This window comes from Trichoderma breve, chromosome 2 (genome assembly GCF_028502605.1).
Source record: "Trichoderma breve strain T069 chromosome 2, whole genome shotgun sequence".
Lineage (NCBI taxonomy): Eukaryota > Fungi > Ascomycota > Sordariomycetes > Hypocreales > Hypocreaceae > Trichoderma > Trichoderma breve.
The window spans coordinates 5,864,852-5,881,751 of record NC_079233.1 but is presented as its reverse complement, the minus strand read 5'-3'; the positions used below and the strand labels follow the sequence as shown (position 1 = coordinate 5,881,751).

Genomic DNA, 16,900 nt, shown 5'->3' with positions numbered 1-16,900 from the left:
CAAATCCAAAGCCGGACCCGCCAAATCCACCTTTTTGCTTCTCCACCAAGAGCACCAAAAAGTCCACTCGGCCAGCTCCAAGGACGCCCAAAGCATCTCGTCTTTTGGCCGTGCTAACACTGGCACAAACATCCCTCCCCAAACTTGCGTCTCTGATCCCAATTGCATCTGCACCGCTCGCACAGCTTCTCCTTCGCCCATTGCACAGTCGCCGCGCCTTTGTGGTTCGACTTCGCTGCCCTTCTGCTCAGTGCAATCTTTCTCCCCCTCCTCCAGCTCCTTTCGCAGCGCCGCTAGCGGGCCCTTTTGGAATCGCCGGCCAAACAACCCTAGGATTGCTTGTCTTAGCTCGGTCGCTCAACCGCTAACTTTGCGCCCATCATGGCGGGCAGAATGGTGCTGTACAAGCTGGTGGTGCTGGGCGATGGTGGTGTTGGCAAGACGGCCTTGACCATTCAGCTGTGTTTGCAGCATTTCGTCGAGACGGTAAGCATTCGCCCTTTCTAAACACCAACGGGGAGACGGAGAGAGAGAGGCGCGCGAGAGGGCCAAGAGAGAGAAAACACCGACTCTTGCTTTCCCCTCTCCTGACCGATTGGGCGACAGCCTCGGGCAACGGCGGTAGCGCATGAGGGGAAGAAACAGGAGCTCTCCGTCCACCGAAAAAAGATGTACGTTTTTATGGCTAACAGTCCTTCGCTCACAGTACGACCCGACAATTGAGGATTCGTACCGCAAGCAGGTTGTCATCGATGGCCAGCCCTGCATGCTCGAGGTCCTCGACACGGCCGGCCAGGAGGAATACACAGCGCTGCGAGACCAATGGATCCGAGACGGTGAAGGCTTTGTTCTAGTCTACAGCATCGCATCCCGCTCGTCCTTTACCCGCATCAAGCGCTTCCACCACCAGATCCAGCGCGTCAAGGAGTCTGTAGCTTCCTCGCCCTCATATCCGGGCTCCCCTCTATCCGCTGCCAGCCCGCAGCTGCCTGTGCCCATCATGCTTGTGGGCAACAAGAGCGACAGAGTCACCGAGCGGGAGGTATCGACCCAGGAGGGACACGCCCTGGCTCGGGAGCTTGGCTGCGAGTTTGTCGAGGCCTCGGCCAAAAACTGCATCAATGTCGAAAAGGCCTTTTACGACGTCGTTAGGATTCTACGCCGACAGCGCCAGCAGGCCTCGCGACCGCCTGCGGGCGCAAGCGGCCGCGCTCGAACAAGCAATGGCGATGTAGGCGGCGGAGGCCGAGACACGCACAAGTATCGGCGCGGCAAGGACGGCGACAAGGGCAAGTCCAAGTGCATCGTGTTATGAGCGGTTCCAGCTTGTCACGCCTTCCAACTCCCTATCAATCTTTTGATGGCTGGGTAATGTCGGATGCGGCAGCGTTTTTGGTCCCCGGATGCTTGGTTTGTTTTTGGTGCTTGTCTCTACTTATCGAATTTGGCATGCTATCTACCAGGACGTTGTTCATTCCCATAGAATGCATCTTGGTATATGTCATACGCTGGCAAGAAGAGCTGGCGCTCTGATTTTTGGCTCCTCTTTCGGTCGTTGGGTGGGCTTGCGATATTGTTACATGATGACGACGACATTCGGCAACAAGAAAAAAAGCATCTTTTTTTTTATTTATTTATTTTTACAAACTCACGGGCCCCCTCGATTGGCGCATGGCGTAAGGCCACTTACGGACGCTCAAACGCACATCACAAAAAGGTGGCATCATTTCCGCGGCGCTGGATTCTTACGATGTTTATACTGCTACTGGACCTCCTGATGGTGCTCATTGATGATTTCTTGAGGGGTAGCGACCTATTTCTTCTGGCTTACCTGACTATCTGACACGCGCCGGCCGGTGCCAATTGCGCCTCTAAACCTCTCATCTCCTGCGTCATTACCAATTCTTACTCTCTCTTTGCGTTCGTTCCCCCCACAGATATGGAATGGATGGTCGCGGGTGTTCCAGGAGTCTTGGTTGAGTCTGTTTTTTCTCTACCCCTTTCCCTTTCCCACTTCGACAATTTCATCTCTACTGCTCCCTCTTCCTTTTGGGTTATAAAAAGTAAATCACCGTACACGTCTTGGCACATGTCATGGGGGGTGTTGATAGCGATATCTTGTTGGATCTGTCAGAATTTTTTTACATCTTTTTTTTTTACATGTTATTATCCCACAAAGTGCTTATTTGTTTTTTTTTGCCGTTATACTACTATCCGGAGAATCTGGTTTCTAGACGCACATGGTATGGAAGAAGGGGATGTTGGATGCCTAGAAGCTACTATTTTTTTCTTCTTCTCTGTTTTTTAAAGAAGCTGTCTTTTCTCTCTATCTCTCACATCTCTCTCCTTTTTTCTTTTTTCTTTGTAAACGAGAGCGAAATTGGGAACGGCCACTGCCGCCTTTTGGCCGACGGAAAAAGCAAGAACAAAAAGTCAAACTGCATTGATGTTTTTCAAAGACGGTGACGGGATTTTTTCATTGGGAGGGTGTTTTGCGAGGTTCGGGTAGCTTTACTACTACGGTACCTGAAATTGACCTGATCCCAGTGCTTCTTGCGTCGTCACTCTACATGTGTAACCACTGCTAACGCCACGAAGCCGACGGTATCACAGGAGGTCTGTGTACAGGTGCCAAGAGGGATGTGCAAGTCTCAATGATGTAATAATGTGATCGGTGTACGCGGTTTCGAGCATGACAGTCCGTCCATTGACCGCTTGATCTTCTAGAGTAAGAATTTCATACAGTGAAAGTAAAAAAGAGGCTTGATGTGTCATAAAACCGGCAATCCCAAAGGCAGGGCGAAGCATTAAAATGGAGCTCCTAAAAACGGTGATCTACACATGAAAAAAGGTGAGGATGTTACTGTCAACAAGCATTTTTTGGAGGGGGACGGAAATAAGTGGCTAGTCCTGGAGAAGTAGGGATATGCACGGCAAGCCGTTCCGACGGGAATTTTATTCTGTTGGTGGAGTGTTGATTTTGGGCATGTGAGTTGAGTGCAGGGAGAGTCTGAAGAGGAGGAGTTGACTTGTGTGTTTCTTGAACTAATTTGTGGCTTGAGGTCGGTCCGTTGACAGGATGCAATGCAAGTTTGGAGTTGTCATGTATGTCTTGCTTTGTTGGGGACTCAAGAGAGGAGAGTTTCGTAGTGGCCGAGCCTATCGCTGGATAGGTAGGTAGAACAAGTGAGACTTCAAGTTGAAGTGCAAATACGCACATATTTTTATGTCAACCACTTTTATGTTCCTAACATTTATTACACCTGTCTACTTCTTGATAACCTCAAATTGTGTTGTTTTGAAACTGCTGACGTATTGAATCCTCCTCTGACATACTGATTCTCTTACACCACAATTACCGTCTACTACAACCGAGCCCTTTCACACAAACGTAAAACAAACTTTTGTCAATTTAGCTCCCTGCAGGAACTCATCTTCTCTTAATTCTCACCGGTTAAACACGGGAAATCGGCACGTTTCTCCAGACTCAATGATAAGAAGAGGAGAAAAAGAAAAATAGGCACATGTTTTCCCGTCGGTCTTCTCCTAGCTTCTCCTAGACACCGAAAACTTGCAGAAAGTGGATGCCTTCAAAACTGCATTAAAAAGGGAAGAAGTCTCTCGATGGCGTGTAAGTTTGCTGCAGTTTGAGAACGCCGCTGCATGAGAGCGGGGTACTAGTTTATATGAGGAAGGAAAGAAAAGAACCCTAGGGATTTCTATTTCGCTTTCTTCCTTTTTCTTTAATCTACGAGGCCTTTTGTGTGGCTCATCTATCAGGTTTTGAGCTTTGTTGGCTTGCGTAAGCAATTAGTTTGAACGTTAGGTAGGGAACTTGTGTATTTCGTTTGACACTCGAACTGTCACTTTAGTGCCTGTTGGCTGGTTCACTAGAAAATAGATTGGATGGATGTCAAAATACCCTAAACACCCCTCGGGGAGGTTAATAACACGTAATTAACATGTTGCCCGTGTGCTCATGGAATGTAGGGGGTTTTGGATGACGGGTTGTTGCGAGTAAATTGGCAATTTTGCCTTTTGCCCATGGTGACATTCTCTCAATCTGGTGTTAGGTTAGGAGGTATGGACCTAGCTGCGGTACCAAAGTCACTACTGAAAGGAGAAGAAAGAAACCAAATAAGAGAAACAAAGATGAATAACAGTCTGCATTACGCGTATGGTTCGAAAAATAAGCTGGCTATTGAGGAGTGAGAAAAGATGATATTGAATGGCTTGTGACTGCCTGCAATTAGATAGACAAAATAAAATGAGACTGTAAGTTGACGAGCGAGAGCTGGAATTAGTCACACTTGGCAGAGAGCCTCTCGTTATAGACATCTAGCACATTCATTCGATACAAGTCGAGTTGCGTATTCATCGAAGCTTGATAAACGTATTGCATCAGCCTGTAAGTACTTTGATCCTAAGATAAGGATTCACTTGCATGGTTTACACTTGGCTATCCATGGAGCAAACCGGATGAATGTACGTGTCTTTATCAGCATCCCGTCCTGGTACTTTTCTTCACCACCAGGTTTATAGAATCAAGGAGATATTACGATAGAACCTCATATAAGGTGTTCGAGTACTATCCCCCGGATCTGACTGTTCCCACATCAAGTAATCCTAAGACAATCACAATCACACAGTCTCGCATATCTTGTCGATATCTCCATTTATTCAGCAATAATCTCTCTTTTTACCCTTCTGCTACATCCATTCATGTAAAGCCGGCTCCATCTAAACATCATTTGATTGTGATTCCAAGAAAAACCCCCTTACCTCACTCACTGCTTGACTGAACTATCCAATCACCTATACGTACGTATCCCATGATACAGCACTGCAAGGAAGTTGAAAGTTTGGCAAACAACTCAAGGTCTCAGTCAATCTCCCACCCCCCCTTACATAGGAGGCAAAACTTACGTCTCGTGTGCCAACGACTATGCAAGTCTGAGCAACTTCATCGGCCATCGTCGACCTACCAACCGCGATTTTTAAATACCTGAGACTGCAGCTAGCTCAGCAAGCACTACCGCCAATCGTTGGTCTGTCTAACTGGCCTCATACCCAATTTACATGAATATCAAAGCTTATAAAGTACCGGGCTCGAGTCGTGGATCACAAGGACATATAATCATCATGCTACAAGAGAGGCAAGTAAAGTAAATCATGTTCTATTCAAGTGGTAATCGAAATCGAGCACACAAATGATGTCCACATTTTGCTGCTTCAAACCGTGCCGCCATCTGTCATATCAATCCCTGCACGTTTGTCCCGATAAAAGACGCCATAAACCCATAATTGAAGATATTCTCTCGTCGCTGAAGAAAGCAGAAGTCTCCAAAAGTATAACACGAAAAGTAGAAATCAGATATATAAAAAAAGACGACAAAGAAAATAATCACCACATCATTGATAGATCAGTCCTTGGTTTCATGCTCATCGCCAAAAGGGCTAGAATCACGCTTTTGTGAGCCAGAATCACCCTCCTTAATAGATCCCCTTTCTCTGCCGGGGGAAGCAGGAGGAGCCTCGACGGAGATTTTGGGGCTCAACTGGTCCGGAGGATCAGAAAATGGGCCCTGGTCTACTGTTGATGACTCTCCACGGCTTGTCGGAGGGGTGGTGTCGTCTGTTGTCTTTGGTGACTTGTTACCAAGCGTCGTAGAAGATTGGCTCTCGGGCTTGGAAGCAATCTCTACCATTCTCAATCCAGAGCCTCCCACCTTGACGACTTGTGCACGGGCTTGAGTCACGGTATTGGCGTTGTTGAGGAACGTTGAGCCGACACTAAAGTTGCTGGCCGCGCTCTGGGGTCGGAGGGTCTTGGAAGGGTTGAACTTGTCGTAATCGATGCTGGGGACAGGAGGTGTGCCGGGGGCGCTTGCGCCGGACTTGACGCTCACCATTGTCGGCTTGGCACGCATAACGGTCTGGGCAGGGGTCAGGACCTGCTGCTTGCCACCACCAAAGATGGTAGACGCGATGCTAGAGCGAGGCGGAGCAAACGAGGTCCTGTCCGAAAAGGCGGAGATGCCGGAGTAGGTAGAGTCTCGCAGGTTGCCGGGAACGAAGAAATGGGGGTTGTCAGCCCCGGAATCGCGGTAACCTTCGGTGTGGTGCATAGGGATCGGCGGAACAGGGGGTACCAAAACGTTGGGTGACGCAGGCGTTGCTCGGTTGGTGACGCCGGGAATATATGCGATTTGGATAATGTTGGAGGCGCGTGTGAGGACGGTAGAGGCAATCGAGTGGACAGTATGCGTAGATCCGCGGCGGGTGACTCGGTTGCCGTTCTTCTCGCCGCCTTGGGTAGCGGCCTCTTCGACTCCGTACACCGACTGAGAGAGCCGCCTCTTGGGCTTGATTAGGAATCTCCAGACCAGGTAGGTGATGATGGCGATGGCAGCAATACCACCGATGACACCACCAGCAATAGGTCCGGCGCTGGGTCCACCACCACCTCCGCCTCCGTTGCTGGGAGTAGGGGAATCGTTGACCGCACAGAAGGACTGTGGGCATTGAGTGCAATCGAGCGGAACCGTAAACTGGCAGCTCTCATTGGAGGCGCAAGACGGGCATTGAAGCTTGGACGTATCGTCGCATTTCACACACTCGCCCTTTCGGGGGACCAGTCTCATCACTGACGTTGTCGTTAGCATTCGCGACCACGACGAGACGCGGCTCATTCCATTGCTTTCTCACCTTGGTGAAGCTCTGTCAGGTCCCTCGCGACGAGGTACGATGTCGTATCCATCTTTGACGATTTGCTTATAGCGATGGGTGATAATAATAATAATGATGAGGAGTAGACACGCGGCGATTGATTTTGGTAGGTCTGATTCGATCAAATCGGAGTTGTAATTCGGCTGACGGAGCTGCGATGGATGGCGGCTGATCGACAATACCGACACTTTGGGACGCTGACGTTCTGGCTCTCGAATATCGTATGATTCGTCTTCTCTTATTTTCTCTTGAACGCGAAGAGTAGATAGATTCGATTTTTTTTTCGGCAAAAATAGAGCGCTTGTCTTGTCGTGTAGAGATCGAAGGACAGGCGGAAATTGAGAGAAAGGAGTGGACTGAGTCTAGCTCAAACAAAACAATACCAAAAAACGAGAATAAAAAAATAGAAGGAAAAAGAAACCACAAAGAGGAAACGAGAGTGAGTGGTAACAAGATGCTAGATCGTGGACGAATAGAAAGACATAATCGGCCCTGGCGACAGTCGAGATAAGAAACGAACGGATGAGAAAAAACTGGTTCCTGTTCGTCGATGGATTGGTTTTTTTTCTCTTCCAGGTGCTGATTGTCGCTCGAACAAGCACAGGCAAGAAAGAGAGGCGAAGCAACGGGGTGGTTGAGAAGCGAAAGAGGGAACAGCGCTTGTTTGGGGGGCTGCGGCAGAGCGACATACGAATAAGCCCGTTTAGAGGCACTAAAAGTACGAGCTCTACAGGCATCAGCAGCGCCAAGTTGCCCTTGCAATGGCGATTCTGCTGCAAAGAACGCAGAAAGATGGAGCACCCCCCAGTTGACGATGGGGGCGTTTCCTGGCGCCAGGGGTAGCATCAGGGAGCTAGAGCCGCGTTGAGACTAGCCGCTCGAATTTATCAGAGGGGCCGAGCACAGTGCAGGAAGTGCTGCGGCCCACCTGTTGTTTTGAGCTGTTTTGGGGCGGCCGGGGGGTGTTTACATGGCGCTGCGTGGCGCTGCGAGGCGCTGAATGGCCGCGGCACGGATGCTGGTGGGGCGTCTGATTGGTCGACGGACGGTGTGGATACTGTGAAAGTGCACTGTAGCCCGCCTCCGCTCCTCCATTATTGTTTACTGGCACCAGCTTAGTACAGACTCGGCCGTGCTGTTGTTTTGAAGCGTTGCAACGGTGTGGATTTCTAGTGGCCTGCCCGATTCGCATCGACTAAGATTCACGACAATGCACCACCAGGATGGATCTTTGTCTCTTTTTTTTTTTTTTTTCTGGCTTCTCATCAAGCCTTGCCGCAATCCGGAATCACTCGGTGCGGGATCCGCAGCTCCCGTGTGTGTGTGCGTCCAGGAACCAATTTAGAGGTACTCCGTGCAGACAATCAAACATCTAGAATACCTTCCAAGTACTCGTACCTGTGGAAAGTACGGAACGTTGCGGGTACTAGGGTCCTCTCCGTGTACATGTACATTGACGAGACTCCGTATTCCACCAACGAAGAATCTTGTTCCGTGGACACGTAATGCAATCACTCGCCCTCTCCGGCACAGCTGACTCTTCGCATCACCGAGACGCCGGCTATCGCTTCGATCACGTTGGCAATAAAATACCGACAAAACTAATTAAAGCAGAAGAACAAGAAAAGAAGAGACAGTTCGCGCCAAGGACGCGTGTCTCGCGTGCCAGTGAACAAACGACTCGGTGCTACCCAAAGCCCATATAACTCCAGCGCCTCGCAGCCCGCGTGGGACGAGAGACGGCTCGCACTGATTCAGCCCAGCCCTCTGGATCCAATGAGTCCTCGTCTAAAGGGAGGCCCTGCGCGAGCTTCTCCAATCAGACCCATGAGGTTGTTGAGGCTTCTAGAGCAGTGACACAGTATGTAGCGGATGAAGAAATTTTAATTGGCGAGCATGTACTCTCGTAGTAAAAGGTGAGATTCATGGTCACCACTCAGTATTGCCACCAAATGAAAAAACGAAAAATAAAAAATTCTTCCTAGCTTCTCTCATCCATTGATTGATCCCTTGCTTGTTCCGACTTTGAGCTAAAGAGAACCACTTGCAGCCGTCACTCCCCGTAAATTAACAATTTGCCAACACAGCAAATCACGCTCGCTGCCCGCCATCACTGAGCATGACACTCGCAAATGAACCAGCCCTCCAGCAGGGGTCCAGACACACGTTTCGCACGTGCAAGCACACTAACACCGCCTAGCAAGTACTCAATACGGAGTACTGGGTACATTCAACAGAAGATGGAGCGACTTTTTTTACTTGATGTGCTCATACGAAGTGCTGGAGAAGGCAGCCTCACCGCATCCTTATCTACATAGCGGCAACGCTGCATATGGAGAGAGCAACTGTTCAGCATCCCGTCAACTCATGGAACTTCAAGGTTACATACTAGTAGTGATAATGCTAGATACTTGAGGAGTATAGCTGCAATAGCAGATATTAGGCGTAAACCAAACGCCCGGGCTTCAATTCTGTCGCATGCTGTTCCGTGCTGGATGGCCAATTTGGCGTGCTGAAGAATTGCGACTCTAAAATATTACCAGGCTGTATCGTGCAGATCCTTCGTTCTGGAACACGCCCTCCTTTCTCATTGCAGCGGAGAATGACCATTTTTGGGACAAGCCCGTTACAGATATGCTCGGGCTCGCATTTACCAACTGTATTTATCCAATCGACAGTGTTTACCCGAAACTCGAATGATGTTTGTGTGGACATTTAACAAGGTGAAGATGCTTTTGAAATCGAATCAATCGTAATTGTCATGACGAGACACTGCTATCATTAATTTCCTGACCTCTTCACACATGGGTTCCAAAAATCTAGAGTACAATCCCATAAAATCTATAGCTTCCCAAGAGTAGCATCAATGTTCAAACTCCAAACATCCCTTCCTGTCCCCGACCCTTCTACCGACAAGTCTTTTTTATATTCCATGATCCAGGGGCTTTACGCTCTTGACGCGTCGTTGTTGCTCTGAGAGCTGGCACTCATGACGGGCTTAGTCACTGGCAGCGACATCTTGGCCTTTTCACCCTGGCGGATCTTGCCCCAAGCGTACACGAGACCGCTGACGAAACCAATGAAGATGGCAGAAACACTGCCAAAGGTAACAGGTGCATCGAAGAAAATGAGACCGCTGACAGCAATGGGAAGCTTGTTCAGAGCTCCCACCATTGAGTAAGTCGTAGAGGAGGTAACGCGAATACACCAGGCGGAGGAGTAGGAGATGAAGATGGCACCCAGACCCGAGTACACCATGCCGAGGATGAGGTTGGTACGCGTTTCCTCGGGAAAGTTTCGTGCCAAGTTTTCGGAAGACCAGTCCTCAACCAGAAGAGATCCAATGATCAGGACAGGAATAGTCAAGAAGTTATTGTAGAACATGGCTAAAGTGGAAAAAGTTAGCGGTCGATGCATCTCAGTATCTATAAATAAGGGGCTCCTCACTGTCCCAGTCCTTGAAGCCCATCTTCTTGATGACCTTGCGCATACCCAGCACAAACGCAGCCTGGCAAATGACGTTTAAACCCATCCAGGTGTAGCCAATCTGCAGAGTACTAAAGGATTGAGATGCCTTTGATGAACGACCCGCGGCATCGGCATCGGCCCAAGCAGCAACCATGGAGCTGAAGATGATCAGGCCAAAAGAGAGAAGAATGGTGGGGGTAACGCTGCCCCCAAACCAGAGCACCTCTCCGTAAGCAATGACAATGATGGTAAGGTTCTTGAAGATGGTATACACGGGCACGGAGATGTATTGAAGCGCCTTGGCACCAGTATAAATCATGCCAACCAAAAGAACAGAAACAGGGAACCCTAGACAGAATGAGCAACTCTGCTTGTCATGAGATATAAGGATAAAAGCTCACATTTCTTTCCCTTCTCCGGATCAAATGGAGAAAGGTTGGTAATTAGGCCAGCCTGCTTGCAGGCTTGAATAGCAACAACACACACAATGGACTATTTTTTGCCAATTAGGACACTATGTCTCAGAGAGGGAAAGAACAAGAGGTCTTACTTGAATAGCAAGGTAGAGAAAGTTCATGTTCCATGAAGAGCCAGAAACAACGTATTTGTTGACGACCGTCATGGAGATGGACGCCAAGCAGTAACCGAGAACAGATGCTCCCGGGCTGTTGTCGATCTTGGAAAAGTCAAAGCCGCCAGACTTGGCTCGAGGCGACGGTGAGCGAGAGTAGGCCCTGACCTTTCCCACATCTCCGTTCTCCATGTCCTGGAGGGGATAGTCGTCGTTCTTCTTGTCCGACATTGTGAGGCTCACTGAGATGGACGCTCAGACAGCTTGGAGGTGAAAATGAGAGTGAGTGAAATGATAGACTGGCAGACAAGAGTCTCGCTAAGGGTGGGTTCCACGCGAAAGAATCAGGATCCCCGGGGTGCTAGAGATGGCGCGATCTGCGTCCGAAGGGAGAAGGACAATGTGTCAAACGAGAGGCTTCTTCTAGAATAACTGAAGAGATGAAGACTATGCAAGAGGCGCACGCGTGAGGGTCGTAGTGAAGACCGCTCTTTGCCAGACACGTACTCCCTAAGACTACTCCTAACTCCGTACATACAATTCAGGAGAACAAATCCTGTAAGGTTGGGAAATTTCATCTCGATCCCTTTGTGGGGCGGGCGGCCGAAAGGGGCTTAGCGAGATGGGCGCACCGCCTCACACAATGTGCTCCGTACGAGGACATTTTGGTAGGCCTTTTCTTTTCACAAGTGGCGATTGGAATCAAAAAGGCCTCGCAGCTGCGAGTGAGTGCTCGTATCGGATCAATGGTACTGTACCAGTGGTGTATCATGTACGAGGTACTATAGTTACGAGATGCAGGCGACGGGCCACACACACTGAGCACCCTTTCTTATCTCAACTTCTTTATGCATGAGGCCTTGATGCTGGATAAGGACTCGAACCTTAGTGAAGCGAGCTGGCACAGATTAGTGATTTGATGCCAATTGCCCTCCATCCGTCTTCAACACCACCTGCACCCGTAATCCCCTCCTTGCAACAAGAGTCGCTTGGCGGGGGTCAAGCCAATCTAATCGCCCCGAGGAGTTGAGATTAGTCGCAGGCTCATGTACTGTGCTCTGCAGGGTGGTAATTCGGCTGTCCCGCAGCTGCTGGCATGTGGTCCCTGGATGGGAAAAATGCCTTGTTACAGGTTCCTGGAACAACTGCCGGGCATCGATGCTTCTATATGCGGCATCAGTGCAGGAGAGTTGCACGCAAAGCCAGAAGCGAGCCACTCGAGTGTATATGACTGGTGATTGTTTACATTGTTCTTGTGCGGAGTATCCCCGTAGCTCAGGATGTGTATTTTGGAAGATTGGCAGATAACCTTTACGAAGCAATTTGTCTACAGTGCCTTTGTTTGTATCTTTTGAAGTGCGCCCAGCCAACATAGAAGACAAATCGAATACTGTGCACGGACTTCTTAAAATATACGCACTGTGGGAAATACCCGTCAGATCAGCGGAAAGCCTTACCACTACGGCGTAGCAAGGCAGCAAACATTCCATTAGGAGAATAGCCCTTTGTAACTTGAGGCTGCACCGCCTCCACAGTGCTGCGGGCGCACAGAGCTGATTGGCCACGGCCTTAGCTGGTGCTATTTTTGGTAATGATCAAGAAGGAATCGGTAATGATGAGATGAGAATGGCCTGTGGCTGCGCTGGCTACTCCCGAGCTGCATTTACCTCTTCGGACATAGCCAAGGGACGGAGAGTAAGCAGAAATGAAGAATATCGCTAAGCAATGATGCTAATATACAGCAACAGCTGGGAAGCCCAGGTAAATATAGACGGATTCCATAAACCACGCTGTGGCTGGAATCAGGAGCGTCCGTTATTATTAGTGAGATGAAGCCGAAATACACAGTGACCAACACTGTGCTTCGTTCTCCAGTGTACAGTGGGACGCAGTCAGCCGCGCTCCAAGGATTGGACGTCAGCAACTGGGCTGGGTTCTAAAGCGGATACCGCCTTGTTTTTTTGTGCCCACAGACATACGAGATTTTGACACATGCGGCTCGTGCGAGCAAAAGGGACGCAGCACGAGCCGTATATCAAATTTTTAGGCCTCTGTTGCGGCAAACGGTGGGCTGGAATGTGGGAGGGCTGCCAATAAACAAGAAAAACTCATCGACGTCAACATTGTACAGTACAAGTATATTAAAACAAGTTGAGACTGAATGTAACCAGACACGAGAGCCGTTGGACCCTCCTGCACAAGGGAGGGGCAACGTGATGACGACAGGTGATACTCTACTGCGTCCGGCCCTTAAATCGAGCTGCGCTGGAGCGGCGTCTTACAGCGAGCAGAGCAGCTTTGGTTCACTACGGCTGTCTCACCGCAGACGCTAAGTCAGGCTGATAAGGCACCCTAACCCAAACGTTGCCCAGTGGACGTTGGTCTGTTTGAGAGTAAGAGTCTTGTCCTGGCACAGTGCATGTGAGGTGGCTCAGCTTCCCCCCAAATCCCCTTAGCGTCAGTCTCCCCTATTCTGGGCCACTACCCAAGTGGCTGGACACTGTATGCCTTTGTTCGTACTGTCCCGAAACAAAGATCCTAGAAGCAAGCTGCACTTGGGGCATCTCCTGAATCGTTCGCGAGAGCCTTTCCCTCCCCTTATTATCTTTTTCAGCCCACTAAGCTTCGTCGGTCGACAACTCTCTCTCCTCCATCTTCCCCAACCTTCAATCCTACCATTCGAGGCTGGTGCCTCATTGCTCGCATCGTTAGGGGTCGGGTTGCTTTCCGCAAACAAAGCTGGCATTGAGCTCAATAGATTTTTTTTCTCTCTTGGTCTTGGGGGTCCCCTTTTTTTTCTCCGTTGCAACCTATTAGGACCTAGGCGGAGCCATCTAGACACGAATTACGAACAACCTTAACCAAAGACGCTCTTTAGCACATTACGATTCCAACAAGCCGTCGTCTTGATATCATTTTAGAAATAGGACCATCATGGCATACAACGGTCCTGGCGGTGGCCAAGGCGGGGGACACCCGCTACAAGATCTTCCCTCGGGCAGTAGCGTGAGTAACTACCAAACCAAATATCAACAATGGGAAGGGAGGGTAAGTTGGACAAGGCTGGCTAACGCGACTTGTTTTTCCCTCTTCTAGTATCACCTGCCCCCTCACGAGGAGGAAGAACAAGCCGGACGATATCTGCTGAACGAGCCTGGCTCGCATGGCTACGAGCATGATAGACTCGGCGCCGGGACTCCTCCCGACCGCCCTGTTTCAGCTTACAGTCTCACCGAGTCTTATGCTCCTGGAGCCTCGCCCATCGGCACTCCTGGCCTGGGCAGCGACAACGGATACGGCCAGTACGGACAGGGCCAAGGATACGATTTCCCTCGCCCCGCCTCTACTGTCCATGACAACGATGACGACAGCTGGGTTCAGAGACAGCAGCAGCCCGCCGGTGGTGGCCTGAAGCGTTACAACACCCGAAAGGTTAAGCTTGTCCAGGGTTCCGTTCTGAGTATCGACTACCCCGTGCCCAGCGCCATCAAAAACGCAGTTGAGCCCAAGTACCGCGATGTTGAAGGCGGCAACGAGGAGTTTGTCAAGATGCGATACACCGCGGCTACCTGTGATCCCAATGACTTCACCCTGAAGAACGGTTACGACTTGCGGCCGCGAATGTACAACCGTCACACCGAACTCCTGATTGCCATTACATACTATAACGAAGACAAGGTTCTGCTTGCCAGAACTCTGCACGGTGTGATGCAGAACATTCGTGATATTGTCAACCTGAAGAAATCGACCTTCTGGAACAAGGGAGGTCCTGCCTGGCAGAAGATCGTCGTGTGCTTCGTCTTTGACGGTATCGACAAGGCTGACAAGAACACTCTGGACGTGCTCGCCACTATTGGTGTGTACCAGGACGGTGTTGTCAAGAAGGATGTCGACGGCAAGGAAACCGTCGCTCACATCTTCGAGTACACCAGTCAGCTTTCCGTCACGCCTAACCAGCAGCTCATCCGACCTTCTGGTGACAGCCCTCAGAATCTGCCCCCCGTTCAGTTCATCTTCTGCTTGAAGCAGCAGAACACCAAGAAGATCAACTCCCATCGTTGGTTGTTCAATGCCTTTGGCCGAATCCTGAACCCCGAAGTCTGCATTCTTCTTGATGCCGGTACCAAGCCCAGCCCGCGCTCGCTGCTGGCTCTGTGGGAGGGTTTCTACAACGACAAGGATCTCGGTGGTGCTTGTGGTGAGATTCACGCCATGTTAGGCAAGGGCGGCAAGAAGCTGCTCAACCCCCTGGTCGCTGTGCAGAACTTTGAGTACAAGATCTCCAACATTCTCGACAAGCCTCTTGAGAGTTCATTTGGCTACGTCTCTGTGTTGCCCGGTGCCTTCTCAGCCTACCGATTCCGAGCCATCATGGGACGCCCTCTGGAGCAGTATTTCCACGGTGACCATACCCTGTCCAAGATTCTTGGTAAGAAGGGTATCGACGGCATGAACATTTTCAAGAAGAACATGTTCTTGGCCGAAGATCGTATTCTCTGTTTCGAGCTGGTCGCCAAGGCTGGCCAGAAGTGGCATTTGACCTACATCAAGGCCGCCAAGGGTGAAACAGATGTGCCCGAAGGTGCTGCCGAATTCATCAGTCAGCGTCGTCGTTGGCTCAACGGTTCGTTTGCCGCCTCTCTGTATGCGCTGATGCACTTCGGCCGAATGTACAAGTCTGGCCACAACATCATCCGCATGTTCTTCTTGCACATTCAGCTCATTTACAACTTCCTCAACGTCATCTTCTCCTGGTTTTCTCTGGCTTCTTACTACCTCACCACCACCGTCATCATGGACCTTGTGGGTACCCCGGTTATTGCTTCATCCAACTCGTCTGAGCATCACGGCTGGCCTTTTGGAGACGAGGCGACGCCTATTATCAACACGCTTCTGAAGTACCTGTACCTCGCATTCGTTATCCTGCAGTTTATTCTTGCCCTGGGTAACAGACCAAAGGGTTCCAAGTTCACCTACATTGCTTCCTTCATGGTCTTTGCGTTGATTCAGGGTTACATCTTGGTTCTTTCCGTCTTCTTGGTCGTTCAAGCGTTCAACACACCTATCCAGGATCAGATCAACTTTGACTCTGGAGAAGATTTCGTCAAGAGTTTCTTCTTCGGAGCGGGTGCTGCAGGTGTCATTATCATTGCCTTGATCACCATTTACGGTCTGTACTTCATTGCCTCTTTCCTCTACCTCGACCCTTGGCACATGTTCCACTCTTTCCCCCACTATCTGTTGCTCATGTCGACCTATATCAACATTCTCATGGTCTACGCGTTCAACAACTGGCACGATGTGTCTTGGGGTACCAAGGGTTCCGATAAGGCTGAGGCTCTCCCGTCTGCCAACGTCCAAAAGGGCGAGAAGAACGAAGTTGTCGTCGAAGAAATTGAGAAGGAGCAGGAGGATATCGACAGTCAGTTCGAGCAGACTGTCCGACGAGCCCTGGCCCCCTTTAAGGAGGAGGAAGAGGTCGAGAAGAAGGACGTCGAGGACGGCTACAAGTCTTTCCGTACCGGCCTGGTCGTCTCTTGGCTGTTTTCCAACATTATCCTCATCATCGGTGTCACTACCGACGACTTTGCCCAGTCTGGTTTGGTGGTAAGTAACATTTCTCGACTTGTTCTCTACGGCTGAGCTTTATATACTAATTGATCGCAACAGGGAACCTCATCCAGCCGTACTGCCAACTTCTTCAAGTTCCTTCTGTACGCTACGGCCGTGCTGTCTCTTATCCGCTTCATAGGTTTCCTCTGGTTCCTGGGTAAGACGGGTCTCATGTGCTGCTTCGCCAGAAGGTAAATTATTGCAAAGTTGGGTTATTGCAAAGTTGGGTTCGGCCCCGGCCGGCTGCGTGGGTGGTGGTTTTTCCAGGAATATTACGGGCCTGCCCAGTAGACAAATTATTTCATATACAGATACCTTGGCTTGTAACGTTATTAGGGCATTAATGTTTTTAGCATGTTTCTTTGTTCATGGGATGGAATAGGCGACTTGAGACACAAAAAAAGTTTTGCAGATAGCTTGGAAGAATGTTTGCTGTGTAACTACAGAGTAGAGAAACGGAGGGATAGAGGAAACAAGGGAACCTATTCAATTGATGATCAAAACGCGGATAATCTGGTG

The 16,900-nt window shown here is 49.9% G+C and overlaps 4 protein-coding genes across 4 annotated transcripts; 2 read left to right on the top strand and 2 right to left on the bottom strand.

Moving 5' to 3' along the window:
* Positions 1–381: 381 nt before the first annotated feature.
* On the top strand, positions 382–1,315 carry T069G_03995 (ras family domain-containing protein; the record flags this gene model as incomplete). The annotated part of the gene is made up of 3 exons (XM_056171205.1): positions 382–486; positions 707–931; positions 986–1,315. The coding sequence occupies 3 exons, from the start codon at positions 382–384 to the stop codon at positions 1,313–1,315; spliced, it is 660 nt and encodes a 219-aa protein (XP_056032097.1).
* A 4,108-nt stretch (positions 1,316–5,423) lies between these two features.
* On the bottom strand, positions 5,424–6,760 carry T069G_03994 (uncharacterized protein; the record flags this gene model as incomplete). Its single annotated transcript, XM_056171204.1, has 3 exons — positions 5,424–6,480; positions 6,553–6,646; positions 6,709–6,760. 3 exons carry the CDS (start codon positions 6,758–6,760, stop codon positions 5,424–5,426), a joined length of 1,203 nt encoding a protein of 400 aa, XP_056032096.1.
* Positions 6,761–9,675: 2,915 nt separating this feature from the next.
* On the bottom strand, positions 9,676–10,999 carry T069G_03993 (UAA transporter family domain-containing protein; the record flags this gene model as incomplete). Its single annotated transcript, XM_056171203.1, has 4 exons — positions 9,676–10,115; positions 10,177–10,545; positions 10,599–10,689; positions 10,748–10,999. 4 exons carry the CDS (start codon positions 10,997–10,999, stop codon positions 9,676–9,678), a joined length of 1,152 nt encoding a protein of 383 aa, XP_056032095.1.
* A 2,703-nt stretch (positions 11,000–13,702) lies between these two features.
* On the top strand, positions 13,703–16,576 carry T069G_03992 (chitin synthase domain-containing protein; the record flags this gene model as incomplete). Its single annotated transcript, XM_056171202.1, has 4 exons — positions 13,703–13,774; positions 13,865–14,070; positions 14,140–16,375; positions 16,439–16,576. The coding sequence occupies 4 exons, from the start codon at positions 13,703–13,705 to the stop codon at positions 16,574–16,576; spliced, it is 2,652 nt and encodes an 883-aa protein (XP_056032094.1).
* Positions 16,577–16,900: the final 324 nt, after the last annotated feature.